Source organism: Plecotus auritus, assembly GCF_963455305.1.
Source record: "Plecotus auritus genome assembly, chromosome: 8".
In the NCBI taxonomy this organism is placed as follows: domain Eukaryota; kingdom Metazoa; phylum Chordata; class Mammalia; order Chiroptera; family Vespertilionidae; genus Plecotus; species Plecotus auritus.
Window position 1 is genome coordinate 169,726,251 of NC_137782.1, and position 19,901 is coordinate 169,746,151.

At 36.8% G+C, this 19,901-nt stretch overlaps 1 protein-coding gene across 1 annotated transcript in view; it reads left to right on the forward strand.

Moving 5' to 3' along the window:
* The window catches only part of SMC6 (structural maintenance of chromosomes 6), a 59,506-nt gene that overhangs the window by 15,350 nt on the left and 24,255 nt on the right, over window positions 1–19,901 (forward strand). The window contains exons 5-18 of the mRNA XM_080682927.1: window positions 509–645; window positions 1,198–1,259; window positions 2,185–2,265; window positions 3,323–3,424; window positions 7,297–7,416; window positions 7,509–7,607; window positions 10,229–10,375; window positions 10,650–10,738; window positions 10,915–11,079; window positions 11,408–11,586; window positions 13,418–13,622; window positions 16,186–16,300; window positions 17,736–17,896; window positions 19,272–19,407. Of these exons, the coding sequence (XP_080539053.1) occupies window positions 509–645; window positions 1,198–1,259; window positions 2,185–2,265; window positions 3,323–3,424; window positions 7,297–7,416; window positions 7,509–7,607; window positions 10,229–10,375; window positions 10,650–10,738; window positions 10,915–11,079; window positions 11,408–11,586; window positions 13,418–13,622; window positions 16,186–16,300; window positions 17,736–17,896; window positions 19,272–19,407 (1,798 nt within the window). The remainder of the gene's footprint in view (window positions 1–508; window positions 646–1,197; window positions 1,260–2,184; window positions 2,266–3,322; window positions 3,425–7,296; window positions 7,417–7,508; window positions 7,608–10,228; window positions 10,376–10,649; window positions 10,739–10,914; window positions 11,080–11,407; window positions 11,587–13,417; window positions 13,623–16,185; window positions 16,301–17,735; window positions 17,897–19,271; window positions 19,408–19,901) is intronic.

The following is a 19,901-nucleotide window of genomic DNA, read 5'->3' on the forward strand; positions in this document are numbered from 1 at the left end:
TAAAGATGCAGGGATATATACCTTGGAAGCTTCCAAGAGGAAGTAGAATTGGGTCTCATAAGTGACCAGAAATGAGAGACCTCAGAACCGCGTGTCTTCTGTCTCTGGTTTTCTCTGTTACTTGTCCTCCAGGCAGGTACTCTCTCCAGTTCTTCAGGCTCTTGCTGCTCTTTTCCTCTGTGCCACCTCCCGCATCTTCCTCACCTAATTGCCTGTATACGCCCTTTCTCCTGATGACAGCAAGTGTGTGGGGAAATGAGTGTCTGTCATTGTTTCTGAAGCATGCGTGCTGTTACTATTTAACAAATTGTTTCTGTATTAGATAGAATAGGCAATTCTTTTTTATAAAGCTTCCCTTATTTCAATTTTAATTTTTTTATTAGGTGTGATATCTTGTATACAGTAACTTTTCAAATGAATTAGCCAAATTACTTGGAAGTTTTGAAAATTTAGTAACCTAGTACTGTAATTGCACTGTACCTTCATGTACTTAACCTTATTGCTTTAGCTCAGCAGACATCTCAATAACATTAAGGAACAGAGGAGATGATGCCTATAGAGCAAATGTGTATGGAAACTCCATAGTGGTGCAGCAACACATCAGCATGGATGGAAGTCGATCTTATAAACTAAAAAGTGAAACAGGTTTGTTATGAAGTCCTTTTCATTTCATATAAAATATTAGTAAATATCTAGTTTAAAAGAGTTAAGTGGTTATGCTGGTATTTATTGAAAGGGCACTACTTAGCTCTTGAAACCTCTTGTAAGATGGTCCCTTGGTTGCATGTATGTATACATACGTGTATATATGCATACCAATATTATACATAGTTGTACCACAGGACATTCTACAACAAAACCACGATTGGCAGAATTTGGGTTTGTTTGAAATACGCTATGCCATTTTGTTCTCATCTGCAAACCTTCTTTCATCCCCATAGTTTCCATCACATGAGAAAGAGTTGGTTAGCAAAAGGTGGGGAAGGACATAAAAAGGAAGTGAGTGTTAAGAGTTTGGGAGCCAGAGATGAGAAGGAACAGAAAACGTTGAGCTGCGGGCAGAAGAGAAGCACAGTCACTGCACCCGTGCTCTCCCTCTGTGGGTACCTGAGTCCTGATTAGCGTGAATAGCTGCTCAGTTTTTTCTGTATTATTGCCCGAGAAACAGTCTGGTTATTTTGTCTTTCCTGAAACTAGGCACCGTGGTTTCTACTAGGAAAGAAGAGCTGATTGCAATTCTTGATCATTTTAACATACAGGTAATTGCTAAGTTGGTATTTTACAGATGGTAAAATGAAGGAGTTTAAAACTTTTCTCATTTATACTGGCCCTACATACTCTATCGTTTAGGATCAGGATTATTTTCTAACATACCAGTTGCTTTGTTACTAGCACCAGAGGTATAAAGAATAAGACCCTGAATCTTTTTGAAACAAGTAATATTTTTTTTAAGTTTTTTCAACTATAATTTGAACTGTTAATATATTTTATTATTACCTTCACTGTACTTTAACTTGTTAGCCAAAGGTGGTTGAATCCAAGCAATGGCTTATTTAAAATGACTCCCCACTCCAAAAGATAGAAATGACTCCAGCATTTCCATTTCTTTTATAATGTCTTCATGAAGAAATAACAACAATGGGAACTCTGAAAAACTGCCGTAAGAAAAAGAAACAATACTTACCATAATTCTGATTAAAAAGAAACTGAGTTGGACCTTTTTGTATTTAGAGAAACTAAGTTGCCCAGGGCTACATAGGAGGGTAGAAACAGCCCAAACCAGGTCTCAAGTCAGCTGAGTCCCATGCTGGGGCTTTCCCGACTCTTGTCCAATCGTTAGAGTAGCTAGGAGTGGAATTCTGTGAAACAGATGAACGAAAGGAAAGCTTTCTAGTGAAAACACTTCTTCAGAGAATTCTTTTAGTTGTGCCCTCATGTAATAGCAGAATATTTAATTTTGACTATGGTATATATTTTAGTATCATGCAATATTGAAACATTTTCTCTCTATTACAACATTTTTCTTTGTATATTTGCCCTAATGCTCTAACCATTGGCTAATACTTAGCCTGCTTGATGGCACCATAGGTCAATTGTATTGTATATATTCAGTTTGTTTATCTTTAAGGCATTAAATTGACGTATTCAAAAATAACCCTTTGTTTGCTTGTTTGCTTTTTGCAGGTGGATAATCCGGTTTCTGTTTTAACACAAGAAATGAGCAAGCAGTTTTTACAGTCTAAAAATGAGGGAGACAAGTACAAAGTAAGGAACACCAAGTAAATGTGAACTTAATAAAAGAACACATTCATAGGTTAAGCATATATTCTGAACATAATTCTTGTTTCCACAGTAAATATTGAAGGTTTTTTAATAAGCCACCTATTTAAAGCAATTATTATAGGGACTAATTTAGGAAATTGTTAAGTAAGATGATAAATTAACACTACCAAAAATGTTAATTTTTTGGTAAATTCTTGGTCCACTTTTTGGCTTTTAATTCTGAGGGAGAATGGGTTATTATTTTCCAAAATTAATCTTTAAGGAAATACGAAGGAATGATTAGCCACACACATATAATGACTTTTTTTAAAGTTTTTATTAAATTCATTGGGGTGACATTGGTTAGTAGGACCATATAGGTTTCAAGTGTATATTTCTATGGTACATGATCTGTATACTTCATTGTGTGCCCACCACCCACCCAAAGTTAAATCATCTGCGAGCACCATATGTTTGCCTCCCCTTTACCCTTTACTACCTGCCCATCCTCTTCTCTCTGGTGAGCATCATACTGTTGTCTATGTCTATGAATTTGTTTTATATCCCAAACATAAGAAATCATGTTTCTTAGCTTTGTCTGAATAGTAATTTTTATACCTTAAATTATTTAAATCTCAAACAGCTAACAACATTGTGACAACTACTAAAATTTACAGGGTAACTTTTGAATGGGTTTAAGTATTTCCTTTTCTAAAAATTTGCAATATGCTAAGATCAAACATACAGGTGTTTTCTGTTTCCATTTTTGCTTAAAGAATGGGAATCGGTGAAAATAAGCTTTCAAAATGGTATTACTATCAGCAAAAGAGTTTTCTTTCATGGAGTTTTAAGAACTTTTGCAAATGAACATAGTAGGTTAAGTAAGTTTTGGGTCTGAAATAAGACATGTTCTTTTGTGTTTCTGTGTATTTGCTTACATATGTTTTTCATGTCTTGTTTACATAATTAGTCTAAAAGTTTTGGAGACCCAATTTTTTTTTTTTTTAGAGTTCCATGGAAATTTGCAAATTCTTAATTGTGTTTTCCTTGTTGTTGATAGTTTTTCATGAAAGCAACCCAACTCGAACAAATGAAGGAAGATTATTCATACATAATGGAAACAAAAGAAAGAACAAAGGAACAGATAAGTCAAGGAGAAGAGGTTTGTAAACATTTAATGTAGTTATTTTTGAGATCAGTCAAATTTCTATAGGTATAAATGTTATAAAATTATATACATTTACATCTTTATGTATATATCTGTCTATATAAAAGTAATATTTTCAAAGTACCCTATGAAAGTGTGGTTTTTATATTTAGGTATTTAATAGCCTTTACTTTTTGTTTTGTAATAATGGGTATATACACATATTACTTCCTCTATTACACTATAATTAGGGCAGTATCTTACATATATATTCTTAATATATTGGTTCTACAATAAGATACCACTAATTCCCATTATATGTAGTTTAAAATCTTATGATACTTTTTTTGATGGGAAGCTAGGCACAGATCTCAAGCTGATATTAAACATAATATGCATTTATAGTTATACTAGTAGCCCAGTGCGCGAAATTCGTGCACATTAAAAGGGAATTAATTAGAGGAAATATTTTAATATTGCTATTTGCCCTTTCTCTATAATAGAAGTGTCAGAGATGGAAGAATATTAGTAAAATGTATATGAAAATCTTCCTCCTGTCAGGGTCTGGGGCACACCACGGGACCCAGAGTCAAGTCCCCGCCCACCCACATGCGCCTCCAAATCACGCGAGACCCAGACCCGGCCAGCCCCACCCCCATTGGGCTAGATCCAGACCCAGCCGGCCCCACCCCTGTCAAGCCCCACATGGTGGGAAGTGCGGCCTTAGGTTCCCCGGCCTGGTGTCAGGGCAGGAGGTGCGGCCTCAGGTCCTCCAGCCTGGCACCGGCGTGGAGGGCGCGGCCTGAGGTAGCCCAGCTCGGCACCAGGGTGGGGGATGCACCCTGAGGTCCCCCGTCAAGTCCCACTGGGTTGGGGGGGCATGGCCTGAGGTTCCCCTGTCAAGCCCCACCAGGTGGGGGGCACAGCCTCAGGTCCCCTGCCCCAGCCCAGGGCCACGCAGCCTCAGGTCCCTGCTGATGGTTCATTTAGGCTCGTTATGAGAACTCAGCCTCCACTATGGGTGCAGCCATCTTGTGTTACGGGATCCCTGCCTCTGCTGTGGGAGCAGCCATTTTGTTATGGTGTGATGGTCAATTTGCATATTCCCTCTTTATTAGATAGGATATGGTAGATGACTCTTTCATTTCCCTCGTACAGTGTTAACATTCATCAGGCACTGATGGGTTGGAGGCAGCTGTCACATCAGTACTCCCAGATTTGCAGCTGTGCAAATTTGCTTGCATTAGAAATCACTCAAGCCAGTGGGACTTACTTAAATTTGTTTTTACATATATTTTGTTCTTATACTTTCTTCTTCAGATTCCTGAAGATCCACCTTCTGTTTGATAATCAGAGACCTCAGAGTCATAAGGCTTACATTTCAGTTGTTCATCCAGTACAGTGGTCGGCAAACTCATTAGTCAACAGAGCGGCAAACCGTGGCTGGCTCGCAAGCCGCAGTTTGCCAACCACTGATCCAGTACATTAAGTTCCACCAATTTTTGTGTGATTCTGGGTCTTGTTCTTTTGTTATTCAGTCAGTTTTATACAGCTTGTTCTTTTTTACTAATGACTGAGTCAGGTCAAAATTATTAGTTGTTTCACTGGTATTTTTACTTCAAGTTTTTATATATTAAAATTAAGTTTATAGTTTTATGGTTCATTAAGTGAAAACTCCAAAAGTAGGGGTGAGAATATTTATTTTTATTTCCCACATCATCCCTTCAAACTTGGTATATGTGGTAGTGTGCGAGGATGTACTGTAAACCACAGGATTAATATAGCACAATTTTCTTGGAGTATCAATATTATTAATGGGGAAAGCAAATGTTTGCATATTCAATTAAATGTACTTAGTATATGTTACATTTATTATGTAAAAAATCAGGACTTTGAAAAACTTTGCTTGAGACAGCCTGGGATTAAATATCCACTTTCTTCATGGTATACTTTGCCATCAGCAATTAAAGATATTTTGATTACGAAGTTTAAGAAGTACTTCCCTATATCATGTAGCAGAGTTCTGTATGCAAAATGTGCACTTAATAAGAACTTTCTTTTCTAATTCATTAAATGCCCCATATTGCAGTGCAGAAGGAATAGATGTGGAGAGATCAATAAAGAAGGTGTTACCTTTGTCTAAAGAGATGATAGTGACATAAATTAGGGTGGTGGCAGTTGTAATGGAGAGAAGAGTTTTGGAATGATTTGGGCATATGTTATATAATACCTGGAGGAGTAAAGTGGAGACAGAAGAGACAGCAAGGGTGACAGAAGGACACCCCAGCTGTAGAATAAGTTTCTTAAGATAGAAAGCTTGAGAACCAACCTTCCTTCCTTCCTTCCTTCCTTCCTTCCTTCCTTTCTTTTTCCTTTAAGAAAGATGATGAATTCCATTTTGAACAATTTCATTTTGGGCTGCTTATAAAGTATCTAAGTACAAATGCAAAGTGGGAAGTTGGATATATGAGTTAGGCACACAGAAGTCAAGCCTGGCCTCAATAATAGTTTGGGAGTGGTCAGTATATTGTTGGTATCTAAGCCAGTGGTCGCCAACCATTTGGACCTCACGGACCACCAGTGGCCCTCAGACCACCAGTTGGCGACTGCTGGTCTAAGCCATATGTAATGTCTGAGACTGAGAAGTGGAAGAAAGTGGGCCCAGGCCAGCCTGGAGCCCTGAGAAATAAATGCTCATGGGAGTCACAGAAACTAAGGGAAGAGAGAATATGAGAAGGAAGTGGTCACAACTGTACTGAGTGGACAGACACCGCACAGATTGACAAATACTCGTCTATATTTAGTGACATGATCTTCAAAGACGTCTGTGGCGGGACGAGTTTCAGTAGTGGCGAAATAGACAGACTCACGGGGCTGAAAATGTGAGGAAACGCAAGAGGTAGAGATTCTTTTCATGAAACATGAATGGAAAGAGGAGACTTTTAGAAGAGGAGGTGGTTCCCAGGAATGGATGGTGGTGGTTTTGTCTGTAAGTGGGAAAGGGAAATGAGTGAAGAGTAAAATGTGATCAAGGGAAGGATTCAGTAAAGAGGGTGAAGTGGAAATAAACATAAAAAGATGCCATGAAAAATAAATTAATATAGATCTCCTGAGAAGGCAGGTGGAGGAGATGACTGATTTAGATTTGTAGGTAAGGTGGTGGGGAGTTGGAGGGAATTGTCTCTAATGACTACTAACTACATTCTCTGAAGTAGGAGGCGGGGAGAATGAATGAGGGATTAGTGTGTCGGAGAGTCTGAGGGTTGAAGAGTAATGGTGGATTGAAATAACCCTGGAGAATGGGAAAGTGACTTGGCTAGGGAAACACAGTAAAATGAACAGTGAATATGTAAGCATGGATGAAGGGGAGAGGCGTCTATCCAGGTGTACAGAATATAAAGTCTAAGAGACACTTCAGAAGCTGTTCTAATGTCCTCTTAATATTGGTTTGATGATTTAACTTATTAATTATTAAGAGAGGACTTGGATAAGAAAATTATACCTTAGTTGATTTTTGGAAATAAATTTCTTCTGAGTCTTCCAATGTGTTTAGAATGGGTGTGGAGTGTACTTTGCCCAAAACACATATTAGTCTGTGCATCAGATATGGAATAGAGAGAAAATGGTAAACTGTTTTGTGATTTGTCTATACTTGTGTTGTCTTAACCATTTATTTGGCCATTTTTATAGTGCTGAAATTAACAAAATTGCTGTATCCAGTAAAATGTACCAAAGAATCAAAAATATTTTTATTTTCATCTTAAAGAAGTCATTTCCTAGCAAATCTTTTTTAGTACTTGTTTAGGCAGTGTATTCAAAAGACATACATTTGTGACAAGTCTTGTCTTTTCAATGTTAGTAAGAAATATATTCTTTTTTTTTAAAAGCGACTTGTTGAACTGAAACGCCAGTGTTTAGAGAAAGAAGAACGTTTTCAAATTATTGCTGGTTTAAGTACAATGAAGACTAACTTAGAAGGCTTGAAACATGAAATGGCTTGGGCAGTGGTAATTTTCACTTAATTATTTATTCACATATACTTGTATCATCAGAGTATATTTGGTTACAGTTAGTGATTTGCCATATAATTTCTTTTTAGGTCAATGAAATTGAAAAACAATTGAATGCTATCAGAGATAATATCAAAATTGGAGAGGATCGTGCTGCTAGACTTGAAAGGAAAATGGAAGAACAGCAGGTAATTACCATTTTTATGCAGATTTAGTATGTTGAATCATATGAGATTGCTGATATTAGACGATTATGACCTACAAAAGTAGCAGTTTCAACCTGTATGTTTACCTAATTTGAATTTATTACTCAAGTGGAACTGACCTAAACTTTTGTTCAAGGAGTATCGTGGCAGTACTTTTAAAAGAGGACACTATTTGGATGTGATCAGCTAAGATTCAAGAAAACTTCTTCCACTTGGGCCTAGAGGTAGAAGTTGGTTGAGTGGAACATAAAGGTAGTCATTTTCTGTTGGGATCTCCACATCGACTTTTTTACCATACAGCAGATCCACTCTTTATTCTCGCCTTTCCATTCGTTTTTTGTTTTTTTAAAAGACATTTTTATTGATTTCAGAGAGGGAGAGAGAGAAAGAAACATGAATGATGAGAGAGAATCATTGATCGGCTGCCTCCTGCACACCCCACACGGGGATTGAGCCCACAACCCAGGCATGTGCCCTGACCAGGAATCGAACCCTGACCTCCTGATTCATAGGTCAGAGCCACACCAGCCGGGCTCCATTCGTTTTTAAACAGCCTTATTAAGATATAGTTCATATACCATACAATTCACCCATGTAAAATTTACAGGTCAGGGGAATTTTAGTGAGTTCACAACGGTGTGTAGCCAGCACTGCGGAATTCCACACAGTATTATGCCAGAAGTAGGGTTCCTAGCCTTTTCTTTCTATAAAGGACACCCCAGCCCCACATTCCACACCCCATACTCAGTGTGGTTGACTTACCTTTGAGTATTTTATTCTATTTAGTAGTTGTTGGCCCCCTAGCTTAGATGTAATAGGATATAATCTTCCCTACCTTGGTTTTTTCTGTGCCTCCAAGTTAAACAGGTGTGTCTTTTTCTTTTAAGGGTTCTGACATTAAGCTATTAAAGGTAATAGATGAGTATGAAAAGTAACAGAAATGCTACAGGTTGTACATTTTCTTGGTGATCTCTGGGCTGAGTTTATTACTCCCTCTTCAGGTAATAAATGGAAGTTCAATCCCCCCTACTTCTCTCACCCCACATACTCATTTTGGAGAGAATATTCTGAAATTTTCACTATTTTTCTCGACCTCCTTTCTTAGCTTCTCATGTGGAAAACTTTAAGTTACTTCCCTCTTTAGGTATTCATCAATCTAGAAATGGAATCCAGTCTGAGTACTAGGTGCTCACCCCTTTTTTTCCAAATGGGAAAAGGAAAATCTTGAGGCTGGGTAAAATTTCTGGAGGATAAAGACTATCTAATTTTATATTTATGTCCTTCACCCTCTGTCTTACATAAAAACTTTCTCATAATATATGCTCAGTTACTGATTATAGAATGACTATCGAACCGAAGGTTTCTGAATAGTGTCTAAAGCAGACTTTAAACTTGTGTAACTTAATTTAAAAATGAAAATATATGAGATGTTTACTGTGTATAACACATAGACCAACTTCAGTTTTTATTGAAAAAGCATACAGATTATACTATCAGTGTTTTAATAATAGGACTTTGTTATGCTTCCTAAATATCCTAATACTGACAGTTCCCTTATCTATATTTCCTATTCACATGTTTATCCTGAGCACTGATTCAAATGTCTGTCTTCACAGCTTTATATAACCTGCTCCAGAAACTTTAAACTTAGCATGTCTGGTTGACTAGCTGTGAGAGACGATATGACTCACAAATTCTGAGGCATACACTATCTGGCTCTTTCCAGAAAAAGTTTGCTGATTCCTGATCTAAATTGTTCTCATATTTGCCACTTCTAATCCATTCTATTGTCAGTGCCCCATTCTGGCCTCTTAATTATTTTTGCTTCAGAATATTCTGTTAACTTCTTACTGAAATCATTTTCTTTAATTTTCCTCTCCACCCTACCTTCCTTGTGCTTCCAAAGTGACTTTTACTATACAGATTTGGTCAGATCTTGTCTGCCAGTTGTCTAGAGGGTTAAGCTGTAAGCTGAGCACTGTGGAATGAATTCAAGACCCTTGTACTGTGTCATCTCATCTTCTGCCACTACCTTCTCAGTTTAATCTCCAGAAATATTTCTAACTCCTAAATGGGTATTAATCCCTTTCCACATGCTTCACCCTCAACCTCTGACATCTTTCCTCAGCTTTTCTCCGGGTACATTTTTATTAAATCTTTCCAGCCTCAGCTCAAATGCTACTCCTGCTTTGAAGACATGCCTATTTTTTCCTGGCAAAGCTATGGGTTTCTTCTGTATGCTTCCACAATTATAAATAGGCATACCTGACTTCAGCATTAATCTATTCAAACTGCATGAGTAATTTGCATGCCTATTTCTCTGCTGAATTGTGTCTATCTTTCTTTAATTGTGTTACTTGAAGACAGTTGGACAGCATCTTTGTATCCCCAGAAGATAACGTATTTGTTGGAAATGTGGAATTAAAATTTAATTATATTTTAGTATTTTATATTATAATTATATATTTGCTTGCCTGATATCTTGAGTTTATTTAATCAGTGAAATTAAATTTATTATTGGGGTGTGAACTGTATATAATTTTTAAAATTTCTATTTATTGAAGAAAAATAAAACATATGCCAACAATGTTATTTTTTTAAAGGTCAGACTTAATGAAGCAGAAAACAAATACAAGGATATTCAAGATAAACTGGAAAAGATTAGTGAAGAGACAAATGCACGAGCACCAGAATGCATGGCATTGAAAGCAGATGTCACTGCTAAGAAAAGAGCCTATCATGAAGCCGAGGTGAGAGAAATTGTCCAGTCTGGAATATTAAAAACTGCATGTCAAATATAAGTGCTCTTCGTTTATTTTTAGAAGTGGAGGTTTTGTAATTGTTGAAATCTGTGTTGCTTTAAGACTTTAAAAAATGTTTTCATTTGGTCATTTATGTACTTTTTTATTTTAAAAATATATTTCTGCTTATATTCAGCCACTGATTTGAAGACTTGGCAAAGTGGACTTGAATGGGATATTTATTTGTTTTTATTTTACTGAAGTGTGTTTAATTTTTCGTTAGATTGTATATAACCGTTCTCTGGATGAGTATAGAGCATTAAAGAAAGATGATGAGCAGCTTTGCAAAAGAATTGAAGAACTAAAAAAAAGGTAAAATAGCTACTTTGTGATTTTTATGGTTTCTTCATTTTGTAATAAAGTAGTCTAGGTGAAATGGAGTACTATATTTTCTGTATTATTGTTAAAGGGTTTTATCACATTGCTTTATGTTTTTTAATGTTAGGTTTTTCATTTAACATTTTCCACTTTGGATTATTTACTGTTAGTGCCGATCAATCTTTGGAACCTGAGCGGCTGGAAAGGCAAAGAAAAATATCTTGGTTAAAAGACAGAGTAAAGGCCTTACAGGATCAAGAAATTTCTGTCAATCAAGAGATGGAGCAGTTTCAGCAAGCCATAGAAAAGGACAAAGAAGAACATACTAGAATTAGGTAAGTTTCAACATGCTTACAATTATTTTTTTCAATTACTTGAAAATCATGGAGTGTTGCTCTTTGTAAGAAGTAAGAAAACATGGGGGGTTTAACTTCTGGGATTTCTAGTCCCCATCGTTGCATTTTTTAATTTAATTTTATTTTTAAGGATTTCTGTCTATTTTTTCTGTAGTTGCACAATTATTTTTAAATAAAGACATCTGTCTGCCTTTAATTCTAGGGTAGCGGGGTCTGTCACTGGTATACAGGTGTTAGGGGGAAAGGGTGAATATGTCTATGTAATCGTATCACATGTCTGCTCTGTTCTTCCACTTTTGTATTTTAGGAGAGAAGAATTAGATGTGAAGCATACACTGAGCTATAATCAGAGGCAACTGAAAGAACTGAGAGATAGTAAAACTGATCGACTGAAACGATTTGGCCCTCATGTTCCAGCTCTTCTTGAAGCAATAGATGATGCTTATAGACGCGGGCACTTTACCTATAAACCTGTAGGCCCCTTAGGTATTTGTCACCATTTAGTCAGGATATAATAAACATTAGAAATAAGGTTTTATTTTCAGGAGTGGGTCTATTGAATCTAATTTTAAAACTATTATCAAGGAGCTATATAGTTACGTGTGGATTTTAATGGTACATATTTTAAGAAATAGTGATGAGTCACCTTAAAGTTTATAACAGCTTTTGTGTCTTCAAAGCATAAAATAGTCAAAAGAAAGAGAACTTAGGAAAATAGAGTTAAATAATCTGATTTTGATTTTTTTTCCTGAATGAATAAATAAATGAACTAACTTTAATGTAGCTGATTAGTAAGAAAATCCAGTGACATCCTATCTGATAAAAGTAATATGCAACTTGAATGTCACTCCTACACACAAGATGGCCGTCCCCATGTGGACACAAGATGTCTGCCACAAGATGGCCGGCAGGGGAGGGCAGTTGGGAGGGACCAGGCCTGCAAGGGAGGGCAGGTGGGGGCGATCAAGCCAGCAGGGGAGGGCAGTTGGGAGGGACCAGGCCTGCAGGGGAGGGCAGTTGGGGGCGATCAGGCCTGCAGGGGAGGGAAGTTAGGGGTGACGGGGCCGGCAAAGGAGGGCAGTTGGGGGCGACCAGGCCTGTAGGGGAGGACAGTTGGGGGGGACCAGACCTGCAGGGGAGGGCAGTTGGGGGCAACCAGACCTGCAGGGGAGGACAGTTGGGGAGGACCAAGCCTACAGGGGAGGGCAGTTGGGGGGAACCAGGCCTGCAGGGGAGGGCAGTTGGGGGGGACCAGGCCTGCAGGGGAGGGCAGTTAGGGGTGACCAGGCTGGCAGGGGAGCAGTTAGGCGTCGATCAGGCTGGCAGTGTAGTGGTTAGGGGGTGATCAGGCTGGCAGGCAGAAGCTGTTAGGGGCAATCAGGCTGGCAGGCAAGCGAGCGGTTGGGAGCCAGCAGTCCTGGATTGTGAGAGGGATGTCCGACTGCCTGGGATCGAGCCTAAACGGGCAGTTGGACATTCCTCGAGGGGACCCAGATTGGAGAGGGTGCAGGCTGCACTAAGGGACACACCTCCCCCCCTTTTCCGGTGCATGAATTTCATGCACCGGGCCTCTAGTTAAGATATATTTGAAAGGATACTCACCACCCGAGTTTTGTGTAACCTTTATAAAATGACTTGTGTTTTTCTTAGTTTCTATTAAGGATGGTCAAAATTGTTTCTAAGTCCTCTTCCAACTGTAAAATCTGGGATTATTTAATTATTTCTATATATATACATGAGATTTTAGAAAATCAGTTGAGTTCTGTGGAGTTACCTCTAATTCTGTACCTCATTACGTGAAAATGACGCTGTAAATATAAACATATTTTGTTAGTAAAGTACTGTATTATTGTATAAGTACAGTGCTATGTACTATATTAAGTATTGTAGTAATGTCCCTTTAATCAATTATGTACCTCTATGCCAGGCTCCATTTCAGTGAATGAGGCATTTTTTCCTGTTGTAAGTCTAAAGTTCCATTGTTAATCAGTTTTATAGAAAAAATAATAAAGAATCTAAATCTTTTGATTGATTTTCAAAATACCGTTCAAAGGCTGGAATGTATAAACATATGTAGAAAAACCACTGTTGATTTACATTCCAGTGGGACAGCGTTTTTCAGAGGTTAGTTGGTTTCCTCCCAGTGTGATGAGCAGATACGTGGCATCCCATTTGGTTAAAGTAATAATTGTAATATCATTTAAGCTGCTTTATATGAGAATATTTTAAAATCATATGAACTATTTTAGAAAGATAGTTACATTAATATTTAAAAATAAGTAATAATGGGCCTTTAATAATTTTTTCTCACTTTTAGGAGCTTGCATTCATCTTCGGGATCCTGAACTTGCTTTGGCTATTGAATCTTGCTTAAAAGGACTTCTGCAAGCTTATTGTTGCCATAATCATTCTGATGAAAGAGTACTTCAGGCACTGATGAGAAAGTTTTATTTACCAGGGACCTCACGGCCACAGATAATAGTTTCTGAGTTTCGGAATGACATGTATGATGTACGACACAGGTAAGGCATCAGTAATTAAATACTGCTTCTGGTTTTGCTTAATCATGTGCAAGGTCACAAAGAATTAAAACATTTTTATGTTAACCATGTCTGTACTACTGATACGTAAAATTGCATCAGGCCACCTCGTTCTCTTCAGGTAGATAAACAGGAGAGATACTCTGCCTTGAGGTCTGTTGTGGGAGTCAGTACAGTGAAATAGATGTAGTGTGGCATAGGAATTACGCTGGTGAGGGAAGTGGTGCCAGACCTAGACAAATAAAGAGGGAGGCATTAAGGAAGAACTAGGGCGCTCATTGTTCATTGTGCTTCAAAGAGTCCTTCAAGAGCTGTGATTGTTTTCCTGAATGACCCTAATAAACCTCTCAAGGCAAAATACCTAAACTGGCCTCTTTACTAGCTGCTGGCTGCCCACTGTATTTCTAAGTATGTACATGTTCCCTAATTTATTCTTTGTCAGCTTTGATAAAATTGGATTACAAGCTATAGTTGCAGTTGAGATAAGGGAGTAACTAAATGTTAGGAGGTAGTTGCGTTTGAGATAAGGGAGTAACTGAATGTTAGGAGGTAGGTTAGTGAAGAAATCAGAGGAGAGAGGAAAATGATTGGTCTTCTAACTGATGAGTTTTTTAATTGCCTTCTAGGCAAATAGAATTTTATGTGCAAATTGTATGGAGGCATGACATCATAAATTACTCTGCAAAAATAGCATTTGCATTATAGATAGTAAGGAACAGATTAAAAGAGATATTTAGGACAAAATCAATAACACGTGTTACTTCAATATAAGAGAAAGAAGAATTGAGTATGACTGCTAGGTTTTTGGCTAGAGTGACTACCAAACAGATGTGCCAACAATTGATTTAGGAAAAATATAAGAAAAAAGTGGATTTGTCAAAAGTAGTTAAGTCCTCTATTAGAATTATTGATTTTGGGGTTTTTATACTAGAAACGAGAGGCCCGGTGCACTGATTCATGCACCGGTGGGGGTCCCTCGGCCTCACCTGCAGGGATCAGGCTGAAACCAGCTCTTCGACATCGCCCAAGGAGTCCCAGATTGTGAGAGGGCATAGGCCAGGCTGAGGGACCTCACTAGTGCATGATTGGGTCGGGGAGGGACCGCAGGAGGGCTCCAGGGCGTGTCCGGCCCGTCTCGCCCAGTCCCCGATCGGCTGGACCCCAGCAGCAAGCTAACCTACCAGTCAGAGCATCTGCCCCTGGTGGTCAGTGCACGTCATAGCGACTGGTCGAATGGTCGGACACTTAACATATTAGGCTTTTATTATATAGGATAAGGATTGGGAGTTAAGAGTAAGTGTTTTCTTTGTCTGCATGGGAATTTCACCTTCTGTTGATTTCTAGTTTAATCCCTGGTTTCTTAAACCCCATAAAAGGGAAATTTCAATTGTGCTACCAGACAACGTTGCTATGGTAAGAATGACCCCTGACAGGTTAGTTGCATCTGAAGTCGGAATATAGACATTCAAACTTAATTTGTGTAAAAGCCAGTCTCCTGATTTCTACCCTAAAACCTGCTCTTCCTAGAATCTTCTCCATCTTCATTTTTCAGTTGCTTATGCCAAAAGTAGGTTTTCAGTTGTTCCTATGGAAAATAATGCAATATTTAATAACTAATAATGCAAGAATAAACTCTGTTTCACATACAACTGTAAGCCTGCTTTTGCCCTACCCTGTATATACAAAGATACTTTCTTTATGTTAGAATTCTAGGACTAAGAAAGCACTAAGGCTACTATGATCATTTCCCCCTTAGATATTCATTGCTTCTGCACCTTCTATTCTTGGTGTATCCATTCTTCAGTGCTGTTAATAGCGCAGATGTTTAAAATTTTAGTTGAAAGAGTGAATGTCTCTTTAGGGAGCCCAAATCATAATTCCTAAGAATATCATTCTCTCATGTTTCCTCTGTGTTCATAATAATCTTTACTTCAATTTTTCTTGTGTCGGTAGGAATATTGTTTCACTTTTTTAATTAATTGACTTTTATATTTATGTATGATAGCATGTAAGATTTAAGAAAGGTGTAATTATTGTAACAGGCAGTAGGGCATAATGTTTAAAAATTGGGCCCTACAAAAGTTGAATCACTGTGTTGTACACCTAATATAATATCATATGCCAACTCTACTTTATTTAAAAAAACAAAAGAAGAAGAAGAAGAATCTGGGCTCTAGAGCTGAGCTGCCTAGTTTCAATCCTAGCCCAAGCATTTAACAAGCTCTGTGACATTGAGGAACTTATAAAATCTGAAGCTTTCTCCTTTGGAAAGAAAAAAGGGAGAGAATAATATCTATCTCATTGTTGCTATAGGATTAGATGAGCATATAATATTCTTATAACAGTGCCTATCACATATAAATGTTTGCTAAGCAAATAAAATAAATCTAATCAGATGTTTTCAAATGTTACCAGATAGTTTTCATTATCTTATTACCTATCATCTACTCACCCATATATATATATATATATATATATATATGTATATGGATGTTTACATATAATTAAAGCTTGATGCTAATCCTTATGTATTTTTGTCTCTTAGAGCTGCTTATCATCCAGAGTTCCCAACGGTGCTGACAGCTTTGGAAATAAATAACGCAGTTGTTGCAAATAGCCTGATTGACATGAGAGGGATAGAAACAGTGCTGCTAATCAAAGTAAGACCAGATGCGTGCTGTAGTCATGTTATTTTAAAAACCTCAGAACGGAAGTAGGTTATATAAATTCCTGTTCCCCTCCTACGTCACGGAGCTGTTGGTGTTTCATTGTTGTGCATGTACCTCGTAGGAAACTCTACAGAAGAACATGGAGCTGGTGGTTTGTTTTTTGCCCCAGGGAACTTGATTACTTTCTGCTATTCTTTATAAAGCAATTTCACAAATGTGTATTTTTTTTTTATGCATATAAATTTTTTTGTTTATGCTTTCTTTATTGCCTGCGAAATTCATTTTTTATTTGCCCTTACAGATACGTGTATTATTATCATTCTACTTTTTATTTATTTATTTATTTATTTATTTATTTATTATTATTTTTTTTTAAATATATTGATTTTTTACAGAGAGGAAGGGAGAGGGACAGAGAGTTAGAAACATCGATGAGAGAGAAACATCGATCAGCTGCCTCTTGCACCCCCCCCACTGGGGATGTGCCCGCAGCCAAGGTACATGCCCTTGACCGGAATCGAACCTGGGACCCTTCAGTCCACAGGCCGACGCTCTATCCACTGAGCCAAACCGGTCAGGGCTCATTCTACTTTTTAAACATATACTTGACTTGATATTTTATGGATCTCTTTTTCTTAAAAATTTGAGTGCTGTAAAATCAATATGTATTCTTTATCTGTATATGCATTTTTATATACTTGTTTGATTTGATCACCATATTGTGTTTTACCTTTTGGAATAAATTTGCTGGGAAGGAATAAGGAATTTTGAAACAGAAATATGTAATCAAGACAAACGCAATAGAGTCTGTTTTTCTTATTAATGGAAATGAGAAGTAATGGTATTAGTAATCCAAGTGTGTGTGTATTGCAAGTGTTGTAATTTTTATGGGCTTAGCTCTGTCATATTTTAGAAGGACATGTGAAATAAAACAATGACATCCTCTTGTAAAGGTATGTGCCTGGAGAGGTTAAGCTGATTCCCCTTTTTACTTCCTCTAGGGCTTAAATATTCCAAGGTTGTTGTCGCATATTGGAATTTGCTATTCAGATGCATCATTTCTAGGGTGTAAGAGTCATTTAGAAAAAATGAGATTTGTATGAACTAGTAAAAGTATTTTCATGTGAAGCGTTACTTAACATTTTTAATTTTAAATGGATAGCAATATTAGAATTTAAAAATAGAATATCAGTTTGTCATAAAGCATTATTTGCTGTGCTGATTTGAAGACTTAATAGTTTTAATTCTTTGAATCTTGAAGGTTTTTTTTTTTTAATTCTTGTATTTAACTTTATGGAATTATTTACTTGAATGTTTAAATAAAAATTATTTGAATCTTAAAACAATGTCAGTTAACATTTTGAAATTGTGTACATCAGAAATGCTTTGGCACAATTTAAAAAATGTATTCCTCCTCTATTTTTAGAGTAATTCTGTAGCTCGTGCAGTTATGCAGTCCCAAAAGCCACCCAAGAATTGCAGGGAAGCTTTTACTGCTGATGGTGATCAAGTTTTTGCAGGACGTTATTATTCATCTGAATATACAAGACCTAAATTCCTAAGCAGAGATGTGGATTCTGAAATAAGGTTGGTATCCAGTGTGGCTTTGCTATATTATTTCTACTGCTTCCTTTGGGGTTCATATTTTATTAGGTAGCACATGTTCTTTCTCCAAGTAAAAAATATTTAAAAACTAAGGAGAAACACTATATGAAAATACAGAACAGAATTTGTCCTACCCTGAAAAAGGGAAGTTGTAAAATTTAGCCATTTTGTTTATGTAAATTATGTTGATTCTTTAAATTTATTCTAAATATTCAGAAAAGTGTTTAATAACAATATTGTTTGTTGGTTTTATTTTTGGTTTAGGCTCTTAGTTTCAAAATTTATTTGGTAAATTTTTATTAGCAAAATTACTATTGGTTAATGTATAGATTTATATGTGATAAACATTTCTTATTAAATACTGAGGAGCCATTTTAAATTTTTGCATCTGGCCCCATTTTTACCAGAAATGCCACAATTACTCTTCTTTCCTCATTTTTAGCATTCATTTATCATTTATTCAGCTGACTTATTTTTTTAAAATTTTGAGCATTCTAATAAGATAGCACATTTATAATATTTATCAAATTTAAGTTGCTGTGTTATCTTATATATCAGTAAAAAAGAAAAAAGCTGCTAATAGAACCGTGGACTGAAAGATCATTTCAGAGACGTGAAAACGTGGGAAATGTGCATCTTACTGAAATACGGCACTCTCTCTCAGGGAGGTTTTTCTTAACTGCAAAGGTGGTTCACTTCCAGCAGGCACTCAACTCTGGGAGACAGGTGCTGTGGTCAGGCAGGAAAAGGTCATTTCCGAGGACAGTGAATGCCGGCCAGGTCTTTATGGTGTGGGCATCTGCTTGCTTTATTCTCCATCCCTTTTCATTGTCCTCCTTCCGTTCACGTTAACTCCCCACACACTCATAGCAATTATAGCACTTATTCGCCAGCAGTGAATGTTGAGCTGCCAATTTTATCTTTTCACCCCTCGATGCCTTTGCGCAGTTCTTCCCATCCTCTCCTCTGGTTGGTCCCACTGTGCAAAACTTGACAGAATACAATTGCCACGTCTCCCTAAGTCTGATTTTCCGTGGTACTATGGACGTATAGTGTCCTGTTCGTATTTTAGTGTTATGGTTTATTTCCTGATTCTTTTTTGTTTGAGTTACTCATGTCTTAATTCTGTTTCTGCCTCTACCTATCACTATGCACAAAGTCTGCCACACAGAAATCATATCATAAATGCCTATTAATGAAATAAGTAAAATTTGACTTCAGTTTAGATTTTTTTTTGAAATTAGGATTAGGATTTTTACAAATAAGCTATTAAAAATTAGCTTTTCTTTGTAAAGATCTAAAGTATTTGTAATATTCAGAAATAGTTTTAAATTACTTTTTATCCTCCTCTATCAAGTGAATTGGAGAATGATGTTGAAAATAAGAAGGCCCAGATATTAAATTTTCAGCAACATTTGTCTGCCCTTGAAAAGGATATTAAACGCAATGAAGAATTTCTTAGAAGGTTCCAACTACGATATAAAGAATTAAAGGTAAAAAAATATATACATCATTTTGTTTTTTCATCCTGTCACTTTTAAGCTATTTTTAAAATTTGTTTAATTAAGGAGTAGTTCTCAAACTTTTTGGCCTCAAGCCCCTTTGTAGACTTAAAAGAGCTTTTTACATATGTGGGTTTTACCTATCAGTATTTACACTGTTAAAAATTAAAACGAAATTTAACAGTATTTATTAGTTCACTTAAAAATTATAAACTCATTGTTTGTTAACATAACATTTTTAAGAAAAATAACTTTTCCAAAAACCAAAGCTATTTACTGAGAAGATTGACATTTTTATATTTTTGTAGTAAATTTGTATTTCTGGCTTAATAAAACTCAACTGAATAATCAGGTCACCTTCTGCAATCAATCTGTTGCAATAAGTACACGTCACCGAGTCATAAACCTCCTGAGCACTTGTGAGAAAATGATGGTGAATAATGTCTTAGTGTTTTTATGAGAATAGTTTTGACCTCATGAGTCCC